The sequence below is a fragment of the Pieris napi genome, chromosome 20 (genome assembly GCF_905475465.1).
Source record: "Pieris napi chromosome 20, ilPieNapi1.2, whole genome shotgun sequence".
NCBI classification, from domain to species: domain Eukaryota; kingdom Metazoa; phylum Arthropoda; class Insecta; order Lepidoptera; family Pieridae; genus Pieris; species Pieris napi.
The window spans coordinates 3,517,302-3,544,965 of record NC_062253.1 but is presented as its reverse complement, the minus strand read 5'-3'; the positions used below and the strand labels follow the sequence as shown (position 1 = coordinate 3,544,965).

The following is a 27,664-nucleotide window of genomic DNA, read 5'->3' as shown; positions in this document are numbered from 1 at the left end:
TTCACATTTGTAATCAGACAGGTCCACTGTATTTAGTTATTTTGTACTAATGTTTACAAATCAGTGATGATGAACGTTCTCCGGTCCATGTTTGGGGTCTGCAGCAGCTCAGCTGAAAAGGGAGAGGTCCATGATATGATAAAGAAGATATTTGGTAATGACCTGGTCATGAAGGATAATACTGACAGACATAATCAGTAAGAATCATCTTAGTAATAACATATATTGGAAATATAGCATTGACCTGAAAAAAATTATTTCTTAATGTCTAAAAAATATCGGTGTTGAATTAATGACGATACTAGGACCAAAATTTGTGTGACAAATTTCCTAAGGTTCAAAATACTTAAATCTATTACCCTCGTCTATATATTCGAGATAAAAATGTGTTAGTTTAGAGTCAGGTTGTAAATCCCTTGTTTTTGTGCTACGGAGATAATATAGCACTATGCACATGGTTGCTGTATTTGTAGCGACACCTTCTATCTGCGCTTACAAAATACCGCGATGACTTCATACTCTGAAACGAGCTAACGAAGGCATTGCGGGCGCTAAAACGTAGGTTTCCTAGAAAAGCGGTGCCGTTAATAACCCTAAAATGACGGCCGTCTTAACTTTTTAACATAATGCAAAAAAAACATCATTTTCGCTCGTCCAAGTCACGTTTCCACTCATGCATGTACACGCGAAAAACGTTGAACTAATGTTTATCACCGCTATGACGGCCGTCATGCAAATGACAACACCGCTATTTGACGTTACGGTGACCACTCAACGTTCTCTAGAAAACCTACTCCGATAATATTTATAGACAACGTATTGGTGACGTCATCCAACGTTACATTACGGCCGTTGGATAACGGCACCGCTTTTATAGGAAACCTAAGCTTTAGGATATATAAAACTTCTCGATCTTAGCCTCTGGGGCCTTTGCGACGGCCAGTCAGTGGTTATACCTGTAGGTTTACGTTAGGAAAACAGTACACCTTCCTTCCTTCACATATTATCTTTAAGCATCTCTACCATATATTGCTACTAGCAGACTCGACCAAGCGTTGCTGTGGCTAAGGTTTTTGTTATATTACATAGTAGCAAACTATTCAAGGGGAACGGTAGGAGAACACCAGTCATGGGGACCACCATGCTAACGTTGGTACTTTCAGCACAGCGCCATCTGTTAGAATTGTGACTATCAAATAATAAACAAATACTTTGCAATATAATAATATTGCGGGTATAAATTGAGATGTAAGCTATCCTATCTTTTAAGTTGGATCAAACTGCACACGGTGTGCAAATTTGATTGATATCGGTACGGTAGTTTAGGAGTCCATAGCGGACAAACAACGTGACACGTAATTTATATATATTAAGAAGATTATGTGCTGTTTTAATTAATTAATAAGAACCAAATCCGACATCCAACGTAATTTTTTAAAGATCTAATAAAGCAATATTCCAGTGAAAGAAAAGCATTATATAACTGATACAAGACATTTAATTTAAACTCGAAGGAACAATAATTTACGTCTTTGAAACAGATTGATTAACAGGCCACGGGTATACATTTCCTTTGAGAAAAATTTAATTTAAACGTTCTGGGTCTTCAATGTGAGTGATTCTAATTGCAGAAGGACGAAATACGTGAGCCATATCAGAGATAACCTTCCAAAGATGTTGGACGCAAAAATACTTAACACAAAACTTAAATCTAAAAAGAATACACAAGTTGTTACAGAGGTATTATTCTATATTAGGAAGCAGCGAGAGTATTTTTCTATTAACCATTTGAAATTTATATAAAATACTAGTAGTTATTTTGCCAAAAAAATATAAAAACAAAAGTTTTGAATAAAAAATACAAATATAGGGGTGGGACCACCCTTAACATTTAGGGGGATGAAAAATAGATGTTGTCCGATTCTCAGACTTACTGAATATGCATAAAAAATTTCATAAGAATCGGTCGAGCCGTTTCGGAGGAGTATGGGAACATAGTGACACGAGAATGTTATATATTAGACTAGCTGATCCGGCAAACGTCGTTTTGCCATGTATATTTTTAAAAAAAATAGAGGTTGATCGTAGAGGGGTGAAAAAAGTAGAGGTTGTATGTATTTTTTAATGCTGTATCATAAAAAAATAGAAATTAAAAATTTTGTCTAAAAAATAAAATTTATGGGTGGACTACCCCTAACATTTAGGGGGATGAAAAATAGATGATGTCCGATTCTCAGACTTACTGAATATGCATAAAAAACTTCATAAGAATCGGTCGAGCCGTTTCGGAGGAGTTTAACTACAAACACCGCGACACGAGAATTTTATATATTAAATGTGCAAAATGGAGCATTCTTTCACAACAAAGACCATCCACCACAGAAACAAGTTAATACATTAAAAATAATGCACACTCACTTCTGGCTTTGCGACCCAAAATTTTCTCGAAAATTAAGCGGAAAAATTGGGTTCATTAAAATGACCTACTTAATCATAAATTTAATTATTACAGTTACGAAATATTATATTTTTCAGGGTACAGAGTCTACGGACGATAGACCGGGTAGAATCGGTCCTAAAATTGTTGTTTTTGACGCATCTACAGGTATTTATAAACATTTCTTTGAGTTATATAAAATTCAATAGAATTCATTTCTTAAATATGATTCCAAAATACCCACCGCCTCCGTGGTTTCGTCTGGCGTCGCTTGGTAAGGTCAATGTGCTCAGCTGTTCAAGAATGGATTCTCAATATAATTTCGGATCGAAATACTCAGAAGAAATATCATAATTAATACGAATAGTGAAACACACAGAAATGTCTACCCGTGCTATTTCGTGTATAAACATCACAAACGATATAACAGAAATAGATCAACGAAAGATTTAATTAAAATAAATCAGTGGAATACAACCTTTTAGGTCTGGGTTTCAGATTTCTGTGTCTGTTTCATGATCATGTCAATATAATAGGCAAGTAGGTGATCCTGTGCTTGACACATGCCGTCGACTTTTTGGGTCTAAGGCAAGCCGGTTTCCTTACGATGGTTCCCGTTCACCTTTCGAGCGTATGTTAATGCGTTCATAGAAAGAAAGTCCATTGGTGCACAGCGATCAACCTACGACCTCGCGGATGAGATTCGCAATCTGAAGCTACTAATACTGCTCACTGCTATACTGAATATTGTATTATCTACATTAAAAGTAAATATGACTATAATATTTATATGTTAAGTATGTAACACTCAGCCTTCAACAAAAACAGTCATAAAAATTACAAATTATCACCATCATTACTAATTTTAAATATTTCAGGAACGGGTCGGCTGGTTTTGGTAGGTGATGAGAGAGTGAGTGTACAAGGATTGTCTAGTTTTGCAACGATTAAGGCAACAGCCTGCGTATACGCCGGGAAGTGGATGTATGAGGTCCAACTCGGAACTAAAGGAATTATGCAGGTACGAAATATATTAGAATTGTGTTTTACACTTCAAAAACTAGCTTTATAGTACGAGATCCGGCTGCAGGATTAGTGCGTTCATCGGTTATTTGCTAAAAACCAAATTTTTATTTATATTTATAATTAGGAGAATATATATCTTAAATCTTACCCTTAACAGAACATCCACGCTAGTACGCGGCTAAAATAAATGAAAATTTGGCTAATACACAGAATTCAGTGAAGAAGAAAATGCTGCTTGGTGAGAGGGACGTGAAAATGATCATTTATTATGTACAAGAATTTTTAGGGTTATTTTTATTGCGATAAATTTCTCTATACTCTGATTTTTAATTCCGTACAATTCTGACATTTTATAAGAGTTGCTAATAAAAAGTTATCCACCGAAAAAGGAACAAATTTGACCCATTTGAATCAAAAATAAAATGCGACGTATTTTTCACGTTCTATCTACAAAAAGGTAAATCTAAATATTTACTTAGTCAAGTGACCTGATAAAGAAATAACAAATATTTCAATATAATATATCGAAATAACTTTAATTACTTTATTTTATTCTTTAGCTGGCATCACTGTCTACTAATTCCAGGTTTAGTAAACCTTTTTAAAAAATAAAATGATATCTTTACTTTTGTGGGTTTTTTACTGTTAGTGATGAAAAGGGACGTAATTGTCACTTGCCGTAAAACCACTTTTAATGTGGACCACCGCACTTAATAAAATGGATACATTCACTAAAAATTAAAAAGTATGAATAGACTCAGATGTTCAGACTCGTATTGAAATTGAAAAATGTGCCTGGCCAAAAGGTCTGTCATCTCTGACATGTCAAAAAATGATAGCTGACAGAATTCGACGGAACTAAAAATCAGAGTATAGAGATGTTGTCCGCTTCCTCTTTATGAGTGATTTTTTCAAGAATGTCATCAAAATATCTTTCCTAGGTCGGTTGGTGCACGGCAGCATGTTCATTCTCAATGGACACAGGCGTGGGTGACACCGCGAATTCCTACGGTTACGATGGAGGCCGAGTGCGCAAGTGGAATGTGGCTACCACACCGTATGGTTATGCATGGCTACCCGGTGACGTCATCGCCTCCTGTATTGACCTGGATAAGGGAACCTTAGAGTATTACAGGTTATTATAAAACAACCGGCATACGTTTGTTTTGCCATATATATTCGTATTAATTCTAGGAATCATTGTTTGAGTTCCATAAAAATAAATATCAATAATAATAATAGGGGTTGATTGTAGAGTGGTGAAAATTAAGGGTTGTATGTATTTTTGTATGATGTATCATAAAAAAATAAAAACAAAAATTTTTGTCGAAAAAAGTTTTTTTGGGTTGGACACCCCTTATCACTTAGGGGTTTCAAAGATATGTAGTAGCTGATTCTCAGACTTACTGAATATGCATAAAAAAATCATAAGAATCGGTCTAGCCGTTTCAGAGGAGTATGGGAACAAACATTGTGACACGAGAATTTTATATATTAGGTTGAGAAACTACTTGCTTTTGTTTGGTTGCATTTTAGTACTTATTTCCGTAAATTCATTCATTCAGTATGTGGAAAAAGTACACAAGAATAGAGTGTCTTCCCCTTAATAGGGACTGTACGTAGTGTATTGTACACTTTCTTATGTTAAATGTACTTTTTAGTAAAATATATATTTAAATTACTTATTAGACTTAAGTTAATCGTTATGTTTATGTCTAGATAACTTATATTTAAACAAAATCCGTAAATTATCTCAATTTTAGTATTTTTATAATTAAATTAATGTATAAAAACGTTTTAGAAATGGCGTTTCTCTGGGAATGGCGTTCGATAAGGTGACACATGGAACGGGTTTGGCCTATTTCCCTGCTGTGTCCCTGGCCATGCAGGAACATTTATATGCGAATTTTGGACATGTACCGTTTGTGTAAGGGTTTTTATAATGATAGCTATTTGTAACGTAAACATTAAATTATGTAATCATTACAGTATACACATTATAGATTTCATTTGTTTTTTCGTATAGGATATTAGTCGACTAAAATATTTGCGATCGCCGAAGGAATTGATTTTTCATTGTAAAGACGATTTAGATACGTTTAAGACGAATAAAGATATATTTACATACTACAGTATATGTGATTAAATCTACGGGTTTAAAAATAGACATACAGCCAAAACCGTTTACTACGACATCGTTTAGAACAACATACCGGTTATATTGAACAAAATCAAAGGTCCCGGCTGAATTCTATTGTATTAGATTTCATGAATTCTATTTCTTAATTACAACGTCATCAGTTGTTACGACTATCCGTTTTTACGACCAAATCTGAGTACTGAGTAGTCCCTTCGATGTCGTTATAATAGATTTTGACTGTATTTTTTGAATGCGCAATTTTAATTAGGTAAATACGAGTGGCACAAGAGTGATAAGGACAGTATATTTATATTGTAACATTTTAGTTATTTATACAAAGTGCTAATTTTGAAAAACCATCAAAATTAAATTTTCAGATTTCCAATAGAAGGTTTTGCTCCGCTCCAAGCGGCACCAGAACGCGATTGCGCAAAAGCCGCCATCTTGTTTCGATCCGTTGACGCTTTATTAAATGAACTAACACACTTGTCTGATCTCAAACCAAACGCCAGCGCAAAGACTAGCAAGGTAGGATTTTGTATTATTTTCTAAATGGCACTTAATTTTTGAAGTGAAAGTTCTTAAGACGCATGAGGGTAAAATTTATACGGATGAAACGCATTAATAATAATATTAGCGTCACGAAGATGTGCAGCGTTTTTGTCGAAAAAAGGAAAGAGCGATTAAGAGAGAGTAAGAGGGTTGAATTACCTTATAGAAATTCTATTTTTAAAATTAAAATTTCGTAAAGAGAATTTATGAAATATTAGTACATATTTTATATTTTATGCAAAATAATTTATTGAAATCTCAAATGACGAATTATAAATTAAAATGCTACGTGTTTTTATTATCGAAGATTTATGATTAATAATATTTGTATTAATTAATTTTTTCATTTCAACACTTTTGATATTTTAATGACAATGAATAATATGTGAGCTCCATGTATCTACATAATTATATAGTTATCTGCTTCATTGTTTTTTTATAACACCATGCGCCTATTTTACTTTAGTATAGTCGTTTTTTTGGTAGGTACATGGTCTTAACATATAATCAAATCAATGTATACAAAATATTGCAAATACTATTTTAAGAGTAAGTATAAAGTTTATTGCCCTTTTTGGAAGTGGCAACTAGAGTCTTTTTTCTACATTTTCAACTTGTTATCTTGACTTTCAAAAGTTTATTGAAATAAATGATTTGACTTTGACGTTTATCACGAAACCATGTACCATGAAACCACATATGTACTTAATATTTTTTATTTCTGATGTTTGATGACCGTCAAGCTAAATTTATTAAAACATGTCATTTGGTAAAACATTGACACGGTATGTATGGTGTAATTGAAACTGGCTTTTAAAGAAGTTCTGAGTTTGAAATTAAGATTATCTCATGAAGCTTAATTTGTTATACAACAGACTAAATCAAATTCGTCGAAGGTGGAAGAGGAAGTTGCGCTCCGTATCCACAGCTCCAACTCTGTGTACTCACCCCGGTCCTCTCCACACAATATGGATGTACAGGGGACTGATATGAAGAAAATGTCGAAGAAAGTAAGTTTTAAGACAAATTAAACGTCAAAACGCTTTTAACCTTAAATGAACTTATCAAGTCTGTGACTAGAGCAGTGTAGTCTAGTGGCTTCAGCGTGCGACTCCCATAACTGAGGTCGTAGGTTCGATACGCGGCTGGGCACCAATGGACTTTCTATGTGCACATTTAACATTTGCTCGAACGGTGATGGAAATCATCGTGAGGAAATCGTCTTAGACCCATAAAGTCGACTGTGTGTCAGGCGCTGGAGGCTGATCACCTACTTGCCTATTAGATTTAAAAATGATCATGAAACAGATTCAGAAATCTGAGGTCAAGACCTGAAGAGGTAGCGCCACTGATTTATTTTATCAAGTCTGTGGCTCGTTTCGTTTTGTTACAAAGACATATTGTTTTATGAAATTTGTGTGATTTTTTCGATAAAAACCAAAAATCTAAGCTTTGCTTTAATTAAAAGATATGATTAAATCTGAGATGGCGCAGTATTTTATTGATATGACTGGGGGCAAACTGGCAGGAGGCTCATCTCATGTTAAGGGATACCGCCGCCCATGGACAGTCAATTCCAGACGGCTCGCGAGTGCATTGCCGGCCTTTTAAGCATCGGTACGCTCTTTTCTTGAAGGATAGGGTCCTAAATATTCTGAAATTAAAATAGAATATATATTGTTAAATCCCTTGCCAGGCCTTCCTCATGTCCCTGGCTCGCCTGGTTGTGATAGAACTTGGCTCGGTGCTTAAGCAGTCCTACGTGGTAGTATCTGAATTGCTGCCCAGGTTCAGAGTGGCTCTGGGGTTAAATATTAAAGGATTCACACCAGAACAGCATGCTGTTGATTTCTTTTCTAAAATGAGAGAGCGGAGTTTTGTAAGTTATTTTATAAAAAACATGTTTTATATTCGTTACAAGTAAAATATATTTTGTTATACGCGTGGAGTATTAGATACTTGTATTTTTTAATAATAACGATATCACAGGACGGCCGTTTGATTCACTCCATTTTGTTATAACAAAAAATATATAGATTCGCGCCAAATAAAAAAAATCTGGCCGTTTTTTAGAAGATTTATTTATTATTACTAATCGCCTTCAAATGAGGCTAAAACGTTTTCCCTAGGAACTTTGTGGAAGGGAAAATATCTCTCGAGATTGAGAATTTGGTCCTTCGGGATCGAAATAGCAAAATTCTTATTCAATTTACAAGCGACTGACCCCGTATTTTTTTTCTTTTTATGTTAAAAGATTTACAGATTCCAAATTCAAATGTAATATTTTTTTAAGTTTAACAGTATTTATGGCCAGACTAAACATTCATATCGAATCGATATGTCAAAATAGCTAAAATATCTTAGGTTCGGAGTGTAACTGACAAAGGTTGCGTGATAACAAAAATATTGTAGATTCTCAAAATCTGCGGACATAATAACTCTAGCTAACTTACCGGGAATGAATTTAGAATTAATTTTAAATGTAGAATATCGTAAGTTTAAATACGTTATCAAAACAAAATGTGTATTAATGCTTTAGTAAACTAATTACAGAGTGGATTATCTGAGAAGTTTCTAGATCAGCCTCAGCCACGGCTTTGCATGTTATTGGAATTGTTGTGGACATTTCTCGACGAAGCCGCTTTGTGTGACATCCTGGAACATTGCGTTGTGCGGGAGTGCCTTATGTTCGACATGGTGTCGCCGGTAAGTATTTTTTCAATCGTACACATAAGAAGATATGTTATCTTTACAAAAAGTTATATCGAAATTTAAAAATATAATACCACTATAATTATAAAACTTTATATTTAATGAATAATTTAAGTCGTGCGATGTGTATATTGACGTGCTTTTGTTATAATATGGATAACCATTACAAATATTGGTACTAGAACAGAAATAAATGACTTGAGCGTATATAAGAAGTGAATATTAAATTTATTTAGTAATAATCACAAACATAGGCCAAATCCAACAAGTCAATGTAACAAAGGAGATTCTATCTCTGACATATTCCATTTTATAACTATAGCTACCACAGATAATTACCTACGTTATCTGTGGCAGCTCCCGTGTTAACGCAATCTGATTGCTATATATTTTTATATTTTTCTAATTCTACAACGACAAATACGTATAACAAGTCAAATTTAATAACACACTTATTATAATATTTATGTTGGTGTTTATATTTCCAGGATATGAATTTCACGCAGCAGATCGAAGGAATCTATGTTTTGTGTGGGCTTATGCAGCACCGGGAGACCAGACACCATTTAGTTAAATATGTATTCTTCAACAAAATTACGTCAGTAACAAAAATTATCATATATATATTCATAAAAACTCTAATTGTACTCTATTAACCACAGTAAATTTTAAATAAAAAAGTAAATAAAATAAGTAAAGTAAGTAAGTAAAGTGAATAAAATGAGTTAAGTAAGTAAAGTTAGTAAAGTTAGCAAGTAAAGTAAGTAAATAAATAAATATTTATTTAATACTTAGAACGGTGTAAATTTAAATTTTATATGAGTTTGGGTCTATTAACATGTCTATGTGCCATTTTTCTGTGTGATCTGAAATTAGCACTGTTCTACATTTAAATATACAATAAGCTATTAAAATATTGACATCATGTTATCGCATTTGTACAGGTGTTAGTAGTATTTTAAGTGGTTTTAAGTAGTTTGGAGTTATTCCTTTATAAATATATTTATGATAAAAAAAAGTATGCCAACGGGCTACTAACTGTAACGGCAAAATTTTACACAGGCATACTTTATAATCAATAACTATAATGATTAAAAAAGCGAGATAATGTATGTGATAACTAATTGCAAAGTTTTGGAAAAGATATGCGAAACCTTAACAGAGGTGAAAGGGGTCATAAATCCATTATAGTATTTTCTCTTTAATTATATTTAAGTGTATTGTCTCTACCTAAGAAGCATTGATTGTAGATTTGACAACTTCATGAATATTAAGTGCCCAGACGATAATGTTCTGAAGACGGTGATTCGCAAATCTTGGTGGCAAAGACCCACTCCTGTACAAGGAGAGACCGATCCTAGAATTGCTGGTGAGTTCAACATCTTGCCCGGGTACCCTGTAATATTCAATAGTAAACGATGTTTTTGTATGTAATTTCGATGCACGAGTAGCGTTGTTGTGAACTACATCGGAATTGTACGTCGGTAGACGACATTGAAGTTGGAATCTCAATCACTATCACTATCAGAGGTTACAGAATATCTTTAATTTTTTTGCATACTCGATATAGAATATATTTTTTCATTTGGTATTATTATTCCTTCATTGGAATTAAATCTAAGTATTGTAATTGATTTCTTAAAACCTACTTCTAAATAAAAAGTTTAAAAATTCAATCTTCAATTGGAACGATTTGATACTAAGTTATATTATTAATTAAAACAACGTATAGTCTTTTTTAATTTGGTTGCATTGCGTGAGTTTTATAAATTATTCGCACGCGTAACATGTTTATATGAAAAAATCTTCTAACTACTACAAGGTATAAAACTGGGTCTCTTTTCTTTACTTATGTTTACGAATGGGTAATGTTACTATATACTACGATGCGTGTTGCAATATACTACGATACTACGTATACTAGGTAGTACTTAAAATAATTACCCTTTTTGTATCTGAGACATCTTTTGTATAAATTGTTCTATAGTATGATAGTAATAGAGATTTCTAATCTTTTGAATTATATCATTTACAGAGATGACGGAGAAAGGTGTAATAGGCCGGAGTACTTTTTCTCATAATGATACTGGTGATTTCTTTAATAAATACTTGTAACGGTAACGAAAACATATTGTTTATAATTAAATGTGTTTGATTAGTTAGTACAAACAGTAACAAAGATAGTATTTTTAGAAATGTTATAAAATTCATTTTCATCTCAGATTTTGATGGAATGTAAATTATATAGACTTAAGATTTACTCCTTCTGTCAAATTGAGCTTATTCTGTGATTAAAAGAAGTTGTACTTTAAGATTGAGTATTTGTAGCGACACATACAATCCGAGCTTACAATAATTGCAATGACGACGTTCCTTTAAACGCGCTAACAAAGTTATTTGGACCGCTAAGGATATATACAACTTCTCAACCGAGTCTGTGGGCTGGAAAGTTAGGAAAAAGTACCCCATCCTTCCTCCACAGAACAAGATAAAATATTTTTTTTTTCAGAAAAAATGTCTAAACTACGAGCGACCACAAAGGATGATGCACAACTTGAAGCTGAATATCGTGAAGATTGTGATAAAATTACTAAGGCCATTGCCCCATTGGAACGAGTTCAGGTAATTAACACAAGGGGTTGTATAGGGGTGGGTATTTAAGAAGCTAATAACAATATTATTTAAATTATGTTATAATAACCTGTGTTGGCGTGGCAGGTTAATAGACCCCTTGTTGAACCTACACGATCGGATTTCCTTAATAAAAGGATGTCCAATGAGTCAGAGTTGAGCCAATAATGCCACTTATGAAGATAATTGGGCGATATAACTCTATATCCGTTGCGGTGCGGGTGGGGAAAGTGCTAATCATGCTAATCTCACATCATAGGTCGATTCCCAGTTGTCCAACTACGGACAACTATCGTACGGTAAAGAAAAACATAGGGAGGAAATCAGCTTAGACCCAAAAGTCAAGCACAGAAGTCTGATCACCTATTTGTCTATTAGAGAAAACAAATGAAAGTTTGCTGTTTTTCTTATTACCACTAGGTATTTCTCCTATCAGCCCTGCGATTCTGTAACTCACTTTTCGAACTCACACAGCGGTTTTTGCTTCGGCGGTCGCTCTCAAATCAGTCGTGAAGCAGTCATTTTATGATTTGGTATTCTGAAAAGGTGGTAGCTTGTAGTTTATTGTTTATCGTTCGAGCGAATGTAAAATGCGCACATAGAAAGAAAGTCCATTGGTGCTCAGCCGGGAGGATTGAACCAACGACGTCAGGGATGCGAGCTTTGTCAAACGTGTATAAATAATTTGTTATTCCCAGTTGGAGTTTCTTCTTATGTTGTTGGATAACTCTGATGGCACGACCATGGTGCCGTCAACAAGGAAGATTTTTTTGGAAAAATTCCGCAGATATATAATGGACAACTGCATTTTAGATATGGTAACGTGTAATTTATATCTTTTTACTTACGATTTTCCGGATATTTATCAGAATGTTACATATATTTTCAAAATTAAAGTATGCCATTATAATCATAACTTACAAAAAACCTCTCGCAACGCAGTTCTTTTACTGTTAATCTAAAAAACCAAGTCTGTCTTAAGTTTTTACGTAATTTAGCTAACCTGACAACATTTTATAGTGACCATATCAATGTTATTAATTTTTCATGGTTTAAACAAATACCTACATCGACTCCACCAACCTAATTTTAGTTATCCCCTCTAGTCGATAGTGGCCTGAACTGTTTCGAGAAGAGGATGGTACGGCCGAGCCGTTTTTTCTCGACTTGGCGAGCGCACTGTCGTGCCCCCATATTATAAAGTGGCTAAAAATTCTTACTAGCGATATGATAGGTACAATCATGATAGATATCAATTACGTAATTTTGATGTTTGTCTCGCATCACGTACCTGTCAACAAAAATATAAAAATCAATGAAGCAATCACAATATTTAATTATGCATTACGCATGTTTTAAAATAGAACATCGTATAAAATGTGTTTAGGAACATTTCTTGCAGCGATTGTTTAATGTCTCCCGAAATTCGCCCGCCATTTCGTGGTGCTGTCATGCGCGACTACTGACAGCTGTCACGCGGTTGTGGCAGGAGAACCCACTTGGAAATCCGTTAGTGATATTAATTATTACCTGTGATTTACACGTAACGTCACCATCAAAGATAGTCCATTGAATGCAAAATTTGGCTAATCAATTATTTACCTACATTGAGAAAAAAAATATTTCTGCCTAATGCCACATTAGAGATGAGACTTTTGCTCAGTAAATATTATAATTTCATTAGTTATTACAGCTATTTGTAAAAGTTGTTTTAGTTTGGGCTTACCTTTAAAAACGGTTAGAAAATTGTGAAATTTCTAATAAAAAGTATTTGTAAATTTACTAAATTTAAAAATCTTTTCAGAAATGCTCCACCCCATATCCCTCCACGTACCTTTATCGATGGCGAACTCGACTTCTACAATGTGGACCGATTAGGGGGTGTCTTACCGTTTCTAGTCAGGACTTTACGGTATAACTGAGTATCTTTTATAGTCCGGAGATCCGTTTTTCGATCAAATTATACACTATTTTTCCAGCTAGCAAAAAAACAATCAGCACAGTAGAAATACCCCTTATATTATGTTTCTTACCTAAGAGTGTTTAAAAAAGATGATCTATGTTTATATCATTGACATTAAGTGTCTAGAATATCTTTGACTTTCATTGGCCGTTTTCTAAATAAGGAACTCTGAATTAAGTCAATTCTAACCAATCAAATAATTTAACTTTGTTTTAAATCGAATTATTCTGATCTATTATGAATTATCTGCCTTGCGATTCTGTAACTCACTTTTCGAACTCACACAGCGGTTTTCGCAGCGGCGGTCGCGCTCAAATCAGTCGTGAAGCAGTCATTTTATGATTTGGCATTCTGATAAGGAGGGAGCTTGTAGTTTATTGTTTATCAAAATATCTGAACAGTTATGTAGCTGGCATAATTATAAAACAAGATCTGTAACGTATGTAAAGCGTCATGGTGAAAGCCGGTGAGGTATTTGCTACCACGGCTAATAAATGGACTAAGTCAGTTATTAGGTAGCTTAACGACAACTTGAAGAATTATTATTATATGAATTTGTCGCTCGTCTGCTATTGTTACATTAATACAAACCACAGTGTTTTTCAATCTAGATTTAGATTGTATTATTCTGTAAAAAATTGTGAAAAAAGAAACACATTTGTTTCAGCCAAGATCTGATAAATATGTTGGGTGAGGATAATCCGTTTGTACAAAGTTTTGAACCAAATTATAACCGCGCTGGTGGAATTGATACAGGTACAGGTATTAAGTTACTTAATTTTTATTACATGTGAATCGACAGTAAGCACGCTAACTCACCGGGACCCCATTGCGACTTCGCCAGCTACATAGGCATGGCTATCCTTGGCTAGCCAAATGAAGTTGCCAGCAGCTACTATCTGCTATATATCTGTCAGTCAGTTCTCTCAGATTTCGTATCGAGAATGGACGCTCTAGGAATAGAAGAAATTCTTCATCTTCTTAAAGTGTCATCTCCTTGCGAAGGTTGGCGATCATCATAGCTAGTTTGATTTTGGATGCCGCACTTCTAAACAATGACTTGGTGCTTTGACCAAACTATTGTCTTAAGTTTTTCAACCAGGACGAGCGTCTGCGGCCAGGTCTCCTTCTACAAGCCACTTTGCCTTCTATGATTAGTTGAAGGAGCTCATATTTTTGGAGTTACGTAAAACGTGTCCGAAATACTCAAGTTTCCTTTTCTTAACCGTCATAAGCACTTATTTGTTCTTCTGCATTCTGTCCAGCACGGTTGTATTTCGTATGCGGTCTGTCCAAGATATTTTAAGCATACGTCGATAAATCCAAATCTCAAACGCTTCCAGTTTTTTGGACATTGTCAGCGTCCAAGATTCTACGCCGTAGAGCAGCACAGAGAATAGAAGAAATTGCATTTATTTATTATGTGCGTCGCAAAAACGTAAACAAGTAACTAGATTATGGGTGCATCCTTTCATCAGATCAAAACCGAGGTGGTGTATTTTTGAAACACTTTATGAAAATTTGAGATTTATCCTCCAAAGTTTTTTGTTTTTTTTTCTTCATTTCTAATTCTATAAAAACGCACGCGCATGTGTGTCATGGAAGCCGGTTGGACACCGAGTGATTGAGACGTAGCTTGCTCGACGCTCGTATACGTTTGTTGGCGACGTCGCCAGCGCTTCCAAATTGGCGACGTTGCCAAACCCGAACTCGCATTTTTGGTATAGCCAACTAAGCTATGGAGGAGGTTATATATATAAATAAAATTAGTTCATTCTACTGCTTGAATCTTTTTATGTCTTACCCAAAAATATTCAGTTTCTATACTATTTTAGGAGTCAGTGAAATGGCTGCTGGGTCACCAGGTTTGGCCACCCTTCCCCAAGTGATATCTTCAATGGCTCGATTTATGAACGGGGCTTTGCCTCCAATACCCAATAGGTCAGTACAGACAAAAAAGAAAGTTAATTAGAACTGAAAGTATTCTTTATTCGTTTTTTATTTAAACTTTGATTTCTTTGTTGAATTCTTAAAACGTAGAGTGAAAATATGAGATAAAGAAATAAAAGCGTGTGTTTTGATTGTGATTGTTCAAATGGATAGAGGAATACCGTGTCTATGATTCGATTACAGACTAGAGATTGTGTAAACCAATACGAAACAAATGAAACGTGCCTTGAAAATTAAATGTTTCGTATTTTTCTTAGTAGTAAGTTCTTCTACCTAAGAATCTAATAAATCATATATTTCCATTTTTGTATTATATATTGTAACATGAGAGCAGTGTATTATTGACTTGACCGTTTGACTCTCAACCCTGAAGGCCGTGCGTTTGAATTATTAATTATTTTTTTACCCAAGGAAAAGTCCAAAACATCGTGAGGAAACCTAGTCGGTTTCCTCACGATGTTTTGGACTAAAAATTGAGGTATGCCAGGCTGAGCCCTACTTGCCCATTGTTTTATTAAGAAACAAACACAGAAATTTGAGGTCAACGGAAGAAGTTCCATTGTTTTATTATATTTATTTTAACAGTTATATTTTTATAGAACAACTGGTGAAACAGCCCTCGCTCTCAAAGGTGCAAGGTCCATGATGCCTGGTGCGGGTTCCATTGAAGTAAGGTCTGCTTATCTCCGTCTTCTTGACGGACTACTTGCCTTATACCACGGGACTGCCATCAAACATGCTGAAAAGGTGAGCTCTAAATTGAACGTGAAACAGTATTTATCGCCATTTCGTTGTTGAATATTTATTAATAAAGTTAAAAAAAATAAACCTATTCAAGTATATACCTAAATACATAGTATTTATATATAAATACCCACATTTATTAACTTTCGTCAATTTATTGATTTGGGATTAAAATATATATAACCCCTTTTACCAATCCCCAGTATTAATTGAATTGAATTATCTTAATCTATATAAATTACGCGTCACGTTGTTTGTCTGCTATAGACTCCTAAACTACTAAACCGATTTCAATCAAATTTGCACAACGTGTGCAGGTTGATCTAACTTAAAAGATATGATAGCTTACATCTTAATTTATACCCGCAATATTATTTTATTGCAAATTATTTGTTTATTTATTGACAGCCACAATTCTAACAGATGGCGTTGTATTGAAAGTACCAACGTTTCACATGCTATAATTTAATGGCATAACCACCAAAAAAGCGTGGTGGTAGAAGAACACCAGTCATGGACTGGTGTTCTTCTACCGTTTCTCTTGAATAGTTTACTCTATGTAATATAACACAACGACGGCCACAGCAGTCAGCAACGCTTGGCGAGTCTGCTAGTTTATTATATATATTAATAGCAGACCAACCAAGCGTTGCTGTGGCTAAGGTTTGTGTTATATTACATAGTAGTAAACTATTCAAGGGAAACGGTAGGAGAACTTATGTGAAAGGTAGATAGCATGTCAAACGTTGGTACTTTTAACACAGCGCCATCTGTTACAATTGTATCAAATAATAAACAAATATTTTGCAATAAAATAATATTGCGGGTATAAATTGAGATGTAAACTATCCTATCTTTTAAGTTAGATCAAACTGCACACGGTGTGAAAATTTGATTGATATCGGTTCGGTAGTTTAGGAGTCCATAGCGGACAAACAACGTGACACGTAATTTATATATATTAAGATATCATACCTATTCTATGTTATTTCATCGATGAGGAAAAGCTTTATTTTTAAACCTACTCTAAGTTTAGTATTACTAATAAGGTAATTATAGTAACTTGCGTAAATCAAAGACAATATAATCAACAATTCTTTGTCTTATTTATTATTATAGAGTATTTTTTTAGCTGTGTGAGCTACGAGATAACCAGTTGGATTTGGCTGATTGTCTTCATGATATTGAACAGAGGATGCATGCTGTATCCGTGGAACTTAAATCTAGTGGAGGTGGGATCATAAATATAAACACTTTTAATAAGTCTCCTAGTTTAGTGGATATCTCTCTTTACTTAATCTTTAGATTCGCAAAACACTTGTACCGGGTTGGTAGGCATAAATAAAAAATAAAATAAAAGTAGGCATAAACACAAATAAATTTCGATCTTTGAGTATTACAGCTTTTTGGTATTTCAGTTATATATTGGAGTTTATATTTTGTTTAGTTTGTTGGTTGCGTTCGAGGCTTAATATAAATTGTATAGAATCGCGTGTTTTTTTAAAGAAGTGGAAAGATTTTCTTGAATTTACTTTCCCCTAAAAATCCCCTAAATTAGTGTTGGCAAGTTGGCATCACTGGTCAAATTACGTTCGTTTGACCAATCGCAATCGAGCGCAAAGTTTCGTCCTGTGTCCGTCAGTTTTACATTCTCAACACTGCAAAACACTCAACCATTGAAAATCCTCAACTCACCCAACTCAACATATACATTTTATTATTTGGTACCTATAAAGCCGTATCAAATTTTCGGGTAAGAAAGGAAGTGGCTAAACTATTGCCGATAAAAAGTTGGATCAGTCTTTCAGTGTGATTACTTTATTGCGATTTTTAAAGTTTCAATTCCCTAGGTGCAAACGGGGAACTTTCGGAGCAAGAGAAAACGAGAAAGCTGTTAATGGAGAAAATTTTTAAAGAGTTGGACAGGTCGAAAGCAGTTTATGTGGTATTTAAGTGTCAATACATGTAATTTCAATTTGTAGTTTGCTTGTGCCGTCAAAATATATTTAGAATAAGCAGAATATAAATGATAAACAACATTGTCTAGTAAACAAGACTCAAAAGTGTCATTTATATTTTAGAAAGCGTTAATGCTAAGTAGTACGCTGTATTAATAGACCGGCAACCCAAAACTGCAAGCCTTCTGGCAGTGTGTGTGTGTCTATACGCGACGGTGTTGCTTTATCCGGTGAGCCTATGTTTGCCCCATTCTATACAAAAAAAACATTGGTATGTATTCTGTGTGTGTGTATGGTAATTGGTCCATAAATAACCTCAAATGAATCATAGACGACATTTTTCTGTCAGCTATTTTCGATTGTTTGAAAACTTACAATCGCGTTGATAGGTACAGATAGTGCAATCCACGAAGACGCGCCTCACTCCTAACCCTTTATAGTATATGTGTGCAAGCTTCCGTCAATGTTTGTGTGTTATCGGTACACACGCACACTACAATGAATAGCTGACGGTTCACAACTGACGCTCGGAGTAAACTCCCCGCACCCCGCGATCCCCTCAATCAAAAATTTGTGGGGCGCGTCTTTGTGAATTGCACTATCTATAATTCTCGTTGAATGAAAATAGAAATTTGGTATTAAATGCAGGAAAAGTTGGAATCGAGTGCCCTACAAATGGGATGGGTTATTGGCGCAATCTGGACTAAACAAAGACAACAGGAATTAGCTAAGCATTTTACTGGAACACTGCATTCGTTGAGGCTTGCTTCGGACCCAGATTATGCGAGCATGCAGGTAATAATTTAATGGAGCTACCTTATACAGTTTCAGGCGTCTAGTTGCATGTCTCTTTGCATTTTCCCCCCGTAAACAACAAAAAGGGCGGCCTTTACTTATGGCAGCGTCCGCAAACATTGAATGTTTTTAGAAACGTCATAGGAGAAATGGCTTGTAGCAACTGAATTAAAAGTTTTACGAAATAGAGCGAGACAGCTACAGCTAATCCAAACCGATATTTTTTTATATCACATCCGTCATTTATACACTGTCTCCTTATCTGGCGGGTTCTTGGAACATTAACATACGGTGGACTGTAACTTTCTAAAGCAATTTTATTGATGAAACCAATATAATGTAATAATTGGAAGAATTTAATCAATCTTGGAGTTTTAGAATTATAAAAACAAATGACAAAAACCACAGATAAAATATCTGATAGTGTGTTATAACTAATTAAATATTATAGTACTAAGCGTACCGCCACAGACGGAACAAATTGTAAATAAAGTTACAAGTAATACTCCCGTACCTCCCAGTACAGCCCTGCGATTCTGTAACTCACTTTTCGAACCCACACAGCGGTTTTCGCATCGGCGGTCGCTCTCAAATCAGTCGTTAAGCAGTCATTTTATGATTTGGCATTCTGATAAATAATAAACTACAAGTTCCCACCTTTTCAGAATGCCAAATCATAAAATGACTGCTTCACGACTGATTTGAGAGCGACCGCCGATGCGAAAACCGCTGCGTGAGTTCGTGAAGTGAGTTACAGAATCGCAGGGCAGGCTCATTCCAATTTACCATATTTAACGAAGAGCGCTAGATCCGTTGGCGTTGTGTGGAGATGTAGGGTCACTACAGTAAAACAAAAGTTAAAATCTTTTTGACTATATATTAAAAGACCTAGAAAATATTTAAGTAGGCATTGATCAAAATTTGATAGACTATATTAGACTGTGTTACAGGTGGCAAGTAAAGAGATACTTCCAGGAAAAAGCTCGTTATTGGGGAAAAGTAGTTATGAATCACTTCAACTTGAATATACTTCTAGCTCTGATCAAAGGTGTGTTGATCTAATTGCAAGAATTGACAATTATTTTCTTAGTTGACATTTAGAGAATTAACCAAAAATTAGTCATCATTGATTTGATGATCGAAAAACAATAAATATGTATTGATAATTGTAATTTCGATTGTTGACTCTAATTAACATAACACAATATAAATTCTTCGATACAAAAAAAATAATTAAGTCACTTCTAACTTTTGTCTAATTTCGTTTTTATTCAATCATGGCAAGTAATATGGAGCCAAAAATTCATTCGATTACATTACATTACACGAGTAAAATAAATACAAAATTCCTTCGAGTGAGCCTTTGTATAGATACCGGCAAACTTCTTGAGCATTAAACTAGGGAGTGAGCACAAACGTCAACTGATTTACCAATCATGCGATCGACACGTCACTCTCCCGCCACCGCGCAGTACCGCGCAAGTGATACCTAAAATCGCTTCTGCGCAGGCAAAGACATTTGTTCAAGATGTTTGCCGGTATCTTTACTGTCCATGTTGCTCCGCGGTGATTGTCACTAAAGAGAGCAAAGGAATGACACGCGGGTGGTGAAATCATACATTTTGCTAGCTTACTCTTAACTTCTTGTACATACTTTATTTATTTACAGCTTCTAACGCTTGAATGGTATAAATCTTTTATAAGCCCGTGGTGCTGGGTCAATTTCTGGCGAATCAATTCTATTCAATTTCCAGGCCGTATCTAAAGGGTCTGTCTTGAGTCAAAATTACTGTTTCCCTAAAAAATTTGCTCATTTTTAGCCCACTGAGCCCGCCATCTAGAACGGAAACTCCACAAGCTGTGTCACATTCTCAATTAGATGACCGCACGACCGGTAGGTCGCAAATACTACTTAGTCACTAAAATTGTAGTTCTTTGATCCATTAAACAATAAGTTTTAACCTTGTAAGTACGAGATACTATCCCCTCCTCTACTCTTTGGAGGAGACCTTCACCTGCGGATGAGTTCTTGCAAACTAATGAAAAAGTACAGATAAAAAATAATTTGTGTTAAAAATTATTACAGGATTAAGTTTTACTTTACTTTGATTTTACTAGAAATAAAAGGTTATTTAAATGCATACATTAAAAAAACAGTGCCGCTACAACCTTTTTAGGTTTAGGCCTCAGAATTCTGATTATTTGACAATCTAATAGACAAGCAGGTGATCAGCTTCCTGTGCCTTACACACGCCTTCGATTTTTTGGATCTGAGGCAAGCCGATTTGCTAACGATGTCCTTCACCATTCGAGCGAACGTTAAATGCGCACATAGAAAGAAAGTTCATTGGTGCACAGCCGGGGATCGAACCTACGACCTCAGGGATGAGAGTCGCACTCTGAAGCCACTAGGCCAACACTGCTCTATAATTGACATATTTGTATAATATAAAGCGTAAAACAGGGAGGCAAGAGTTTGCGGAGTCTCTGTTCGCGTTCATACCTGACTACCACGTGGACGCTATGTTGGAACTTTGCAATACATTGCGCCTGTACATGCATCCTACTGTGCCGATACATCAGATTTCTGGTTTGTTCAACAATCATAAATAATAAGGAATGTATAATTGTATAACTTTCAAACATCGAACGTTGGAGGAGTGTTTAGAAGTTGGGTGAAATACATTAGTGTTTTTCAAAAGTTTTTCAAAATTGCTAAGCGTACTATTTTAATTTGTTTCAATATCAAGTGAAGCATGGCATGATTGCAGTTCCTTATAATTTCTTTGTCAACAAAAAATTTGGGGATTAAAATGACTAGCGGAGGGTTACTAGACAATTTTTCTCGCCCGCTCTACACCTATTTGGGGACTGTAGTAAATAGTAATTGTAACTTTAGACAATACATTATTTTTATTATATTGACGTTCAAAATGTTATAATAATCTGATTTCTCAAATTCTCTCAGAATGGGACGACCTAGTGGTATCATGCGCGGCATTCCTCTGCTCTGAGTTTGCAGACTCGCGCATCGTCTTGGCCAGCACTCGTGAATCGTTAGTACAAACTCTGGCCTCTTTTGCCACCCAACCCGCCACTATGAGGGCGATTGAGAGGGTACCGCTCAAACAGTAAGTATTGTTCTCTAATAAGATGAAAACACAAACTAATAAGCACGTAGCAGTAGATCACAGGAATTTTATCACAGGAATATAGGGGGTAATCTCTGGATCTACCGAACCGATATTAACAATTATTTTCCAATAGAAAGCCACGTTATTGAGTAGGTATACTAGGTATATATATATAAGGTATATATTTGAACCGTTTTCATGGTAGGCGGATTTGCAATGTTTGTCGGAGAAAACGGTCTAATGTTTCTTAAATGAGAGATATATTATTTTTGAAGTCTTAAAGAAACTGCCTACTAAAAGTGAAAAAAAAATCCTTCGCGGCGTCTCATTTGTTTGTCTCTTTGTAATCAACTAAAAAACTACTTCACACTCAATGGTTAATGGTCAATGGTTAATGTGAAATGTTTAAGAACATAATTTAAAGCTATAATTCTATAAAATAATTGATAATTTTAACAGACAAATGGCGATGATTGAAGAGCTAGTACGTCCATATCAGAATCGTGCCTGGGCTCAGTCCAACTGGGTGCTTGTACGGTTCTGGCACGGGTCTGGGTTCGGTTTCCGTCACAGACAGTGGCCGCACTTAGCTGCCAGGTATAAATGTTTTAAGATTTCTGTGTTTTTCTTTATAGACTTAGGCTTCTGTGTCTGATATGTGTTTTCTTAACCTATATGAGCAAGTGGATACTTGAACAGCCCGGGTACAAACACACGACCTCACTGTTAAAATTCCTGCGCAACTTCCTTATTGTAAGAGTATATTGGAGAGTTTATTGCCAGTTCTTCTCTTCCGTTCTACGCCCTTGATTTGAGAACTGGCACTAAATGTAAAATTAGAAGCATTAATATGTATTTCTTTACTGACAAGTCATAAGTGTACAATGTGTTTACCTACATGATTAAATGATTTTTGAATTTTTGTAATAAATATTGATTGTAAAATTTTTGTTTAGATATGGAGATCGGGAACCAACAGTTAACAATCTTGGTGCTAAAGTTGATGCTGGGCTGATGAGTCAGTGTTTTGGTAACGATTTAAAAATATTAATAAACAATATTATATACAATATAAGACTGATGAAAAATTATTTATTTATAAATTACTAATAGCGCACGGTAAATAAGTAAATATTTCAAATATAAAGCGTATATACTTAAAACAAACTGTATGTTATATGTAAAATATGATGCGTGGAAGTCAGCGACAGTGAGACAAAACATTAGGTAAAGAAAGACCAAAGACTCTTCCTTGTTCCTACTCTATGTATCAATTTATAGTAATAGTGCTCCGGACTTCCCAAGTTTGCGACTACGGATATTGATAAAACTGAATCGAAATTGATTCAATATTTAAGTTCGCTGTAGCTCTTGAAAGTCACAGATTACTAAAAAGAATGTAACACTAAAAAGTTTTTATTAAATAACTTTTATTGTTTTTTTATTAATTGTGATAAGAATCTTTTTTACCCTTGTATACTTGTTTGTTTGGTGTGAAACGATATCTATTTAATTAAAGTCTAACTCAGACTTTTTTATAGGCCCATGCCCATCTGAAGTAATACAAAGTAGAATCAGAGATTACCTATCAACACATCCAAAGCAAGCTGCATTGTTTTTAAATTCTCTTCTGAGCCAATTAAATTGGGCGTTTTCAGAGTTCTTTACTATGATGCAGGAGGTATGTGTACTTGTTATTTGTCAATATGTCATAACGACTATACTTTAACCCCACTAGAAAAAAATGATTTTAGCACTGGGCGTTTTTAAGGCAGTTTTTTGCCAAGCACCATACCTTTGTGGAACGATCTACCCACTGAAGTATTACCAAACCAATTCTACTTAGAATCCGTCAAGATCAAAGCATAGCAACTCCTAACATCTGGTGAACCTCCTGCTCGTTTGCCCCCTTGTTCTACACCTATTAAAGACATCTAATCAAACTTATAAAAACATCGTTAATGAATGAACTAGTTTGACATCAACAAAATGTCTAGTCTAGACTAGACTTTTTTTCATATTAATGTGGAAATATATAAACATGAGCTACAGGCACAGAGCAAGATATATTATCTACTTTTTCTCTCGGCCTACACCATCTGTGTTCATTTTTGCTGCTGAGTGGGGATGTTTACCGATTCAAATTTAATGACGTGGAATAAGTGATACCTGTATCTTGTGTTCCATAATAAACATATTTTATTTTATAGGTATATATCTTATTTTATTAGGCTAGATTTAAAAAATCGTACAGATACCGGCAATCTTCTTGAGCATTAAACAAGGAAGTGGGGGAAAGCTTGCGCATTGCGGGACACAACGTCAACTGATTTACCAATCACGCGATCGACACGTCACTCTCCCGCCGCCGCGCACACAATTATGTTTTTAACATTTTTCATAATTTCTTTAAGATGGACAGAATTCAAATAGATACCCACCTAGAACCACGGCAAATAAAGCTGTGTGCTACTTGCTTCGATCTTTACCACGGATTGGCACGCGCTTTGGAGATGACCATGTGTTTGGCACCATTGCTGCTAACAAAGGCGGAGGCAAGCGATGGCCAGAACGATCTATTACTTGGACGAACTTGTCAAGTAGGGGAATATTCTTTTTGGTTTATGGTATACATAGAGATAAAACTCCTTAACAGATTAAAAAGAACATGTTACTGTCCATCCACACCTTCCTCGCCATCTCTCTGCTTTTTGTCGGTTTTTAGGGCGTGAGTCAAAAGGCGCGAGCGCACTTTGGTGTTAACTACTGCACTGTAAGCGCGTCTCCTTATCATGATGGAGTGGAGGAACGATTTGCAAATTTTATCAATTAATAAAATGCCTCATTAAATACAGAAGTGAAAAACTAGAAACATCGTATATGCCGACTTTATTTATAATTTAAAAGACACTAAGTAAAAGCGAAAATTAAATTATATTTATGCCGGCATGATATGATATTTTTTATTTGTATTTGTGAAATCAATATGTAATATTGGGAGGCACATAAAGTAGCTAACGTAGATGTAGCGAGCAACTAAATAAAGCGAGAGTGGTTGGCTACAATAGTGCAGCCGACTTGCCAATATTTGTGGCGAGGTGCCTCGTGCGAGTCTGGAGTCGGCTTTACATTTGTTGCTGACCATGGTTGCTGTGAATTATGTTAAAAGACGACTTTCTGATAATGGCGCATTTAAGATTCTATTATAACATTAAAATATTTCCTTAAGATACATTTAAATTGCTATTTTGATTTGCTACTTGTAAAAAAATTAAGTACTTTTAAAACGTCTCTCTTTAGATTCTAATGGCAGTTGTTTCGCGTATTTGCGTACGTGGAGGGGGAAGTGGGGGGTTCAGTAGGCTTGTATCTCGAGGTCTACCCGATACAGATAGGGTCCATTATTACGTTGCGCTTGCTCCAGTGGCTGGGTGTATAGTGAAGATTTTAGACCCGAAGTTGCCAGTTGAGGTAATGTTATTATAAAATGTAAAGTTTACTATCACAAATATAGTAGTATCTTTCTTCGCCGTAAAGAGTTAAATATGTAGTTTGTTGAAGCAAGTTGCCAACCAGTAGTTTTTCGCAAGTTCATATAAAACTGTGTTCGAGAAATATTGATATTTAGTTGCCCGATAAAATTTTCTGACAGTTTAAATTATTATTGTTTTTTTTTTTATCCTAGTCAAGTCAAGCAGTGATAAGTAAAACTCGCAAAAATGTAAACAAAATGATTATACAGTTGTGATATGCATAAGACAATTCATGTGTATATTTCTAGCATCTGACCAAAGCAAAAACATCCCTCATCACTGAACCATTGTTTCGTATCGATGGTATGGAGTTCATGATCTCCAAGAACAATAAGCAGTTCTCCTTCTATAAATGTAAGTAATTTTTAGATAAATTATTCCTATGAACGGAATGAAATATAATATGAAAACTTTTTTGAATAATATCTAAGGATAATTTCAACTGTACGAAAACCTACATAGATTGGACGAAATCATCATGTCGCTAATGATTAGTCCAGAAGCGCTTTTGACCAATCACACTGAGGCAATGAGATTCTTTATTTAAAGCGTATCAAATAGGCCAAGTCTCTTCCACCATCCAAGAGTAATACATAAAATTACTGTATATTTTTTCCACAAAAAACGTATCATTGCTTTGCCGTTATAAATTTTTAACCGGCTGAAATAAAACCGAACGAGTTTTATCAATTTCAACGTTAAATTTTTCTGTGTACGTTCAGATATAAACCCGCCTTGTGTGGATCGATCTAGACTATCGAGGTGTTAAATGATTCGGATTTTGACGTTAATACTTGGAGATTCTTTGCGCCTTATTATGATTGGTTACTCATATTAAAAACATAGCTGAGCAACATAGATAAATAGCCATTATGCCTGGTACCGAGTATACTACTCACCTTTAAGCTCCAGTTCCAGATGATATAACGAAAGAAGAGCTAAAAGCACTAGAAGCGGCTATAGACCAATTACGCACAGCCCGTGATAACTACTTAAAGACCAGATCGCCTGGCTCCAGCGGAGCGCAGTCAGATCTTCTTTGTACTATTTGCTATGCCCGACCGGCGGATACAGCCTTTGTACCATGTGGACATCACTCTTGCAGGTTTTTTTTCTGATGATTTATTTGTTAATAGTATAATAGGCAGTAGGCCTTGGCTTCTTACGTTTCATTCAATTTACTGATTTATATTGTACTTAAGAGAAATGCTAGAGAGTAGTTAGAACTTAATTTATGGTGGCGCTAATGACTTATGGTTTTGATAACTACACAATAAAAATACTCTGTGGAAAATCAAACAAAGCGGTTACGTGAAATTTATATAGTCTGTATATTTGTTGTCTTCTTACAGATTAAAGATTTAAAAAACCGTATATATCATAATTTTGTTGTAACGATCAGCTGGCTAAGACAAAATCCTGTTTTCGCAAGCGACATCCGCTATACAAATATTGTATAGGAAACACATTCATGCTTGTCTTTATCACCAATCTGGTGAAATAATAAGTTTAAAATATTATGTATTACTTTGATTTTAGAGCCTGCATAATGCAACATCTACTCAACAGCAAGCTGTGCTTCTTTTGTAAGGCTGATATTGACACTGTGCGCGAAATCGAAGTAGTAAACAACTGAAAATAAACTCAAAGAACGTGGGACGTCCTGAGACTCTTAGAGTTATTATCTATGCATATCTTTTTGAATTTGGCAGAAATCTAAAATACAGAAGATTAAAATATTTAAGTATTTTTTTACTTTTTATTTTCGAATAAACCATTTATTTATATAAAGATTAATTTTGTTAATATTTTATTATATTATTTGTACTTTTTGTAATGTTTTACTTTAAATAAAAAGTTAATTAAAATTGTATATTATTCTAAACGTTTCGCAATATTTTTATTTCTTAATTCCGATTTAGAACAATTTATCCTCACTATTTAGTTTTCACAAAACCCACAGAAGTGGCTCACTAATGTTGCGTTGTGTCGTATTTTAAATGATGTAGAATGAAATAACTTAAAAACTAATCCTACACACCTAATTACAGGTAGTTCTAATTATTTGGGATTGATACGCTTTATCATG

At 34.8% G+C, this 27,664-nt stretch overlaps 1 protein-coding gene across 2 annotated transcripts; it reads left to right on the top strand.

The window, feature by feature from the left end:
- The first annotated feature begins 21 nt into the window (after nt 1-21).
- LOC125059933 (E3 ubiquitin-protein ligase RNF123-like) lies at nt 22-27,388 on the top strand. Of its 2 annotated transcripts, none has more exons than XM_047664636.1 (35): nt 22-197; nt 1,632-1,740; nt 2,536-2,605; nt 3,316-3,458; nt 4,405-4,598; nt 5,265-5,390; nt 5,981-6,131; nt 7,031-7,165; nt 7,852-8,034; nt 8,709-8,861; nt 9,356-9,465; nt 10,118-10,236; nt 10,903-10,956; nt 11,377-11,489; nt 12,197-12,316; nt 12,901-13,007; nt 13,303-13,410; nt 14,129-14,217; nt 15,297-15,402; nt 16,011-16,158; nt 17,288-17,387; nt 18,006-18,100; nt 18,762-18,908; nt 19,859-19,956; nt 20,729-20,802; nt 21,373-21,498; nt 21,877-22,039; nt 22,502-22,639; nt 22,999-23,072; nt 23,584-23,723; nt 24,457-24,642; nt 25,343-25,513; nt 25,824-25,929; nt 26,488-26,680; nt 27,115-27,388. In XM_047664636.1, the coding sequence occupies exons 1-35, from the start codon at nt 67-69 to the stop codon at nt 27,209-27,211; spliced, it is 4,377 nt and encodes a 1,458-aa protein (XP_047520592.1). In that variant the 5' UTR covers nt 22-66; the 3' UTR covers nt 27,212-27,388. The 2 variants fall into 2 exon arrangements, with proteins under 2 accessions (XP_047520592.1, XP_047520590.1); XM_047664634.1 differs by having other exon boundaries at nt 12,886-13,007.
- The last annotated feature ends 276 nt before the right edge of the window (nt 27,389-27,664 follow it).

Excerpts from the sequence above, each read along its gene's own strand:
- LOC125059933 (XM_047664634.1), top strand. The coding sequence starts at position 67 with ATGATGAACGTTCTCCGGTCCATGTTTGGGGTCTGCAGCAGCTCAGCT. Across the intron at positions 22,040-22,501 it reads GAGAGGGTACCGCTCAAACA|ACAAATGGCGATGATTGAAG; the intron begins GTAAGTATTGTT and ends TAATTTTAACAG. Across the intron at positions 22,640-22,998 it reads TGGCCGCACTTAGCTGCCAG|ATATGGAGATCGGGAACCAA; the intron begins GTATAAATGTTT and ends ATTTTTGTTTAG.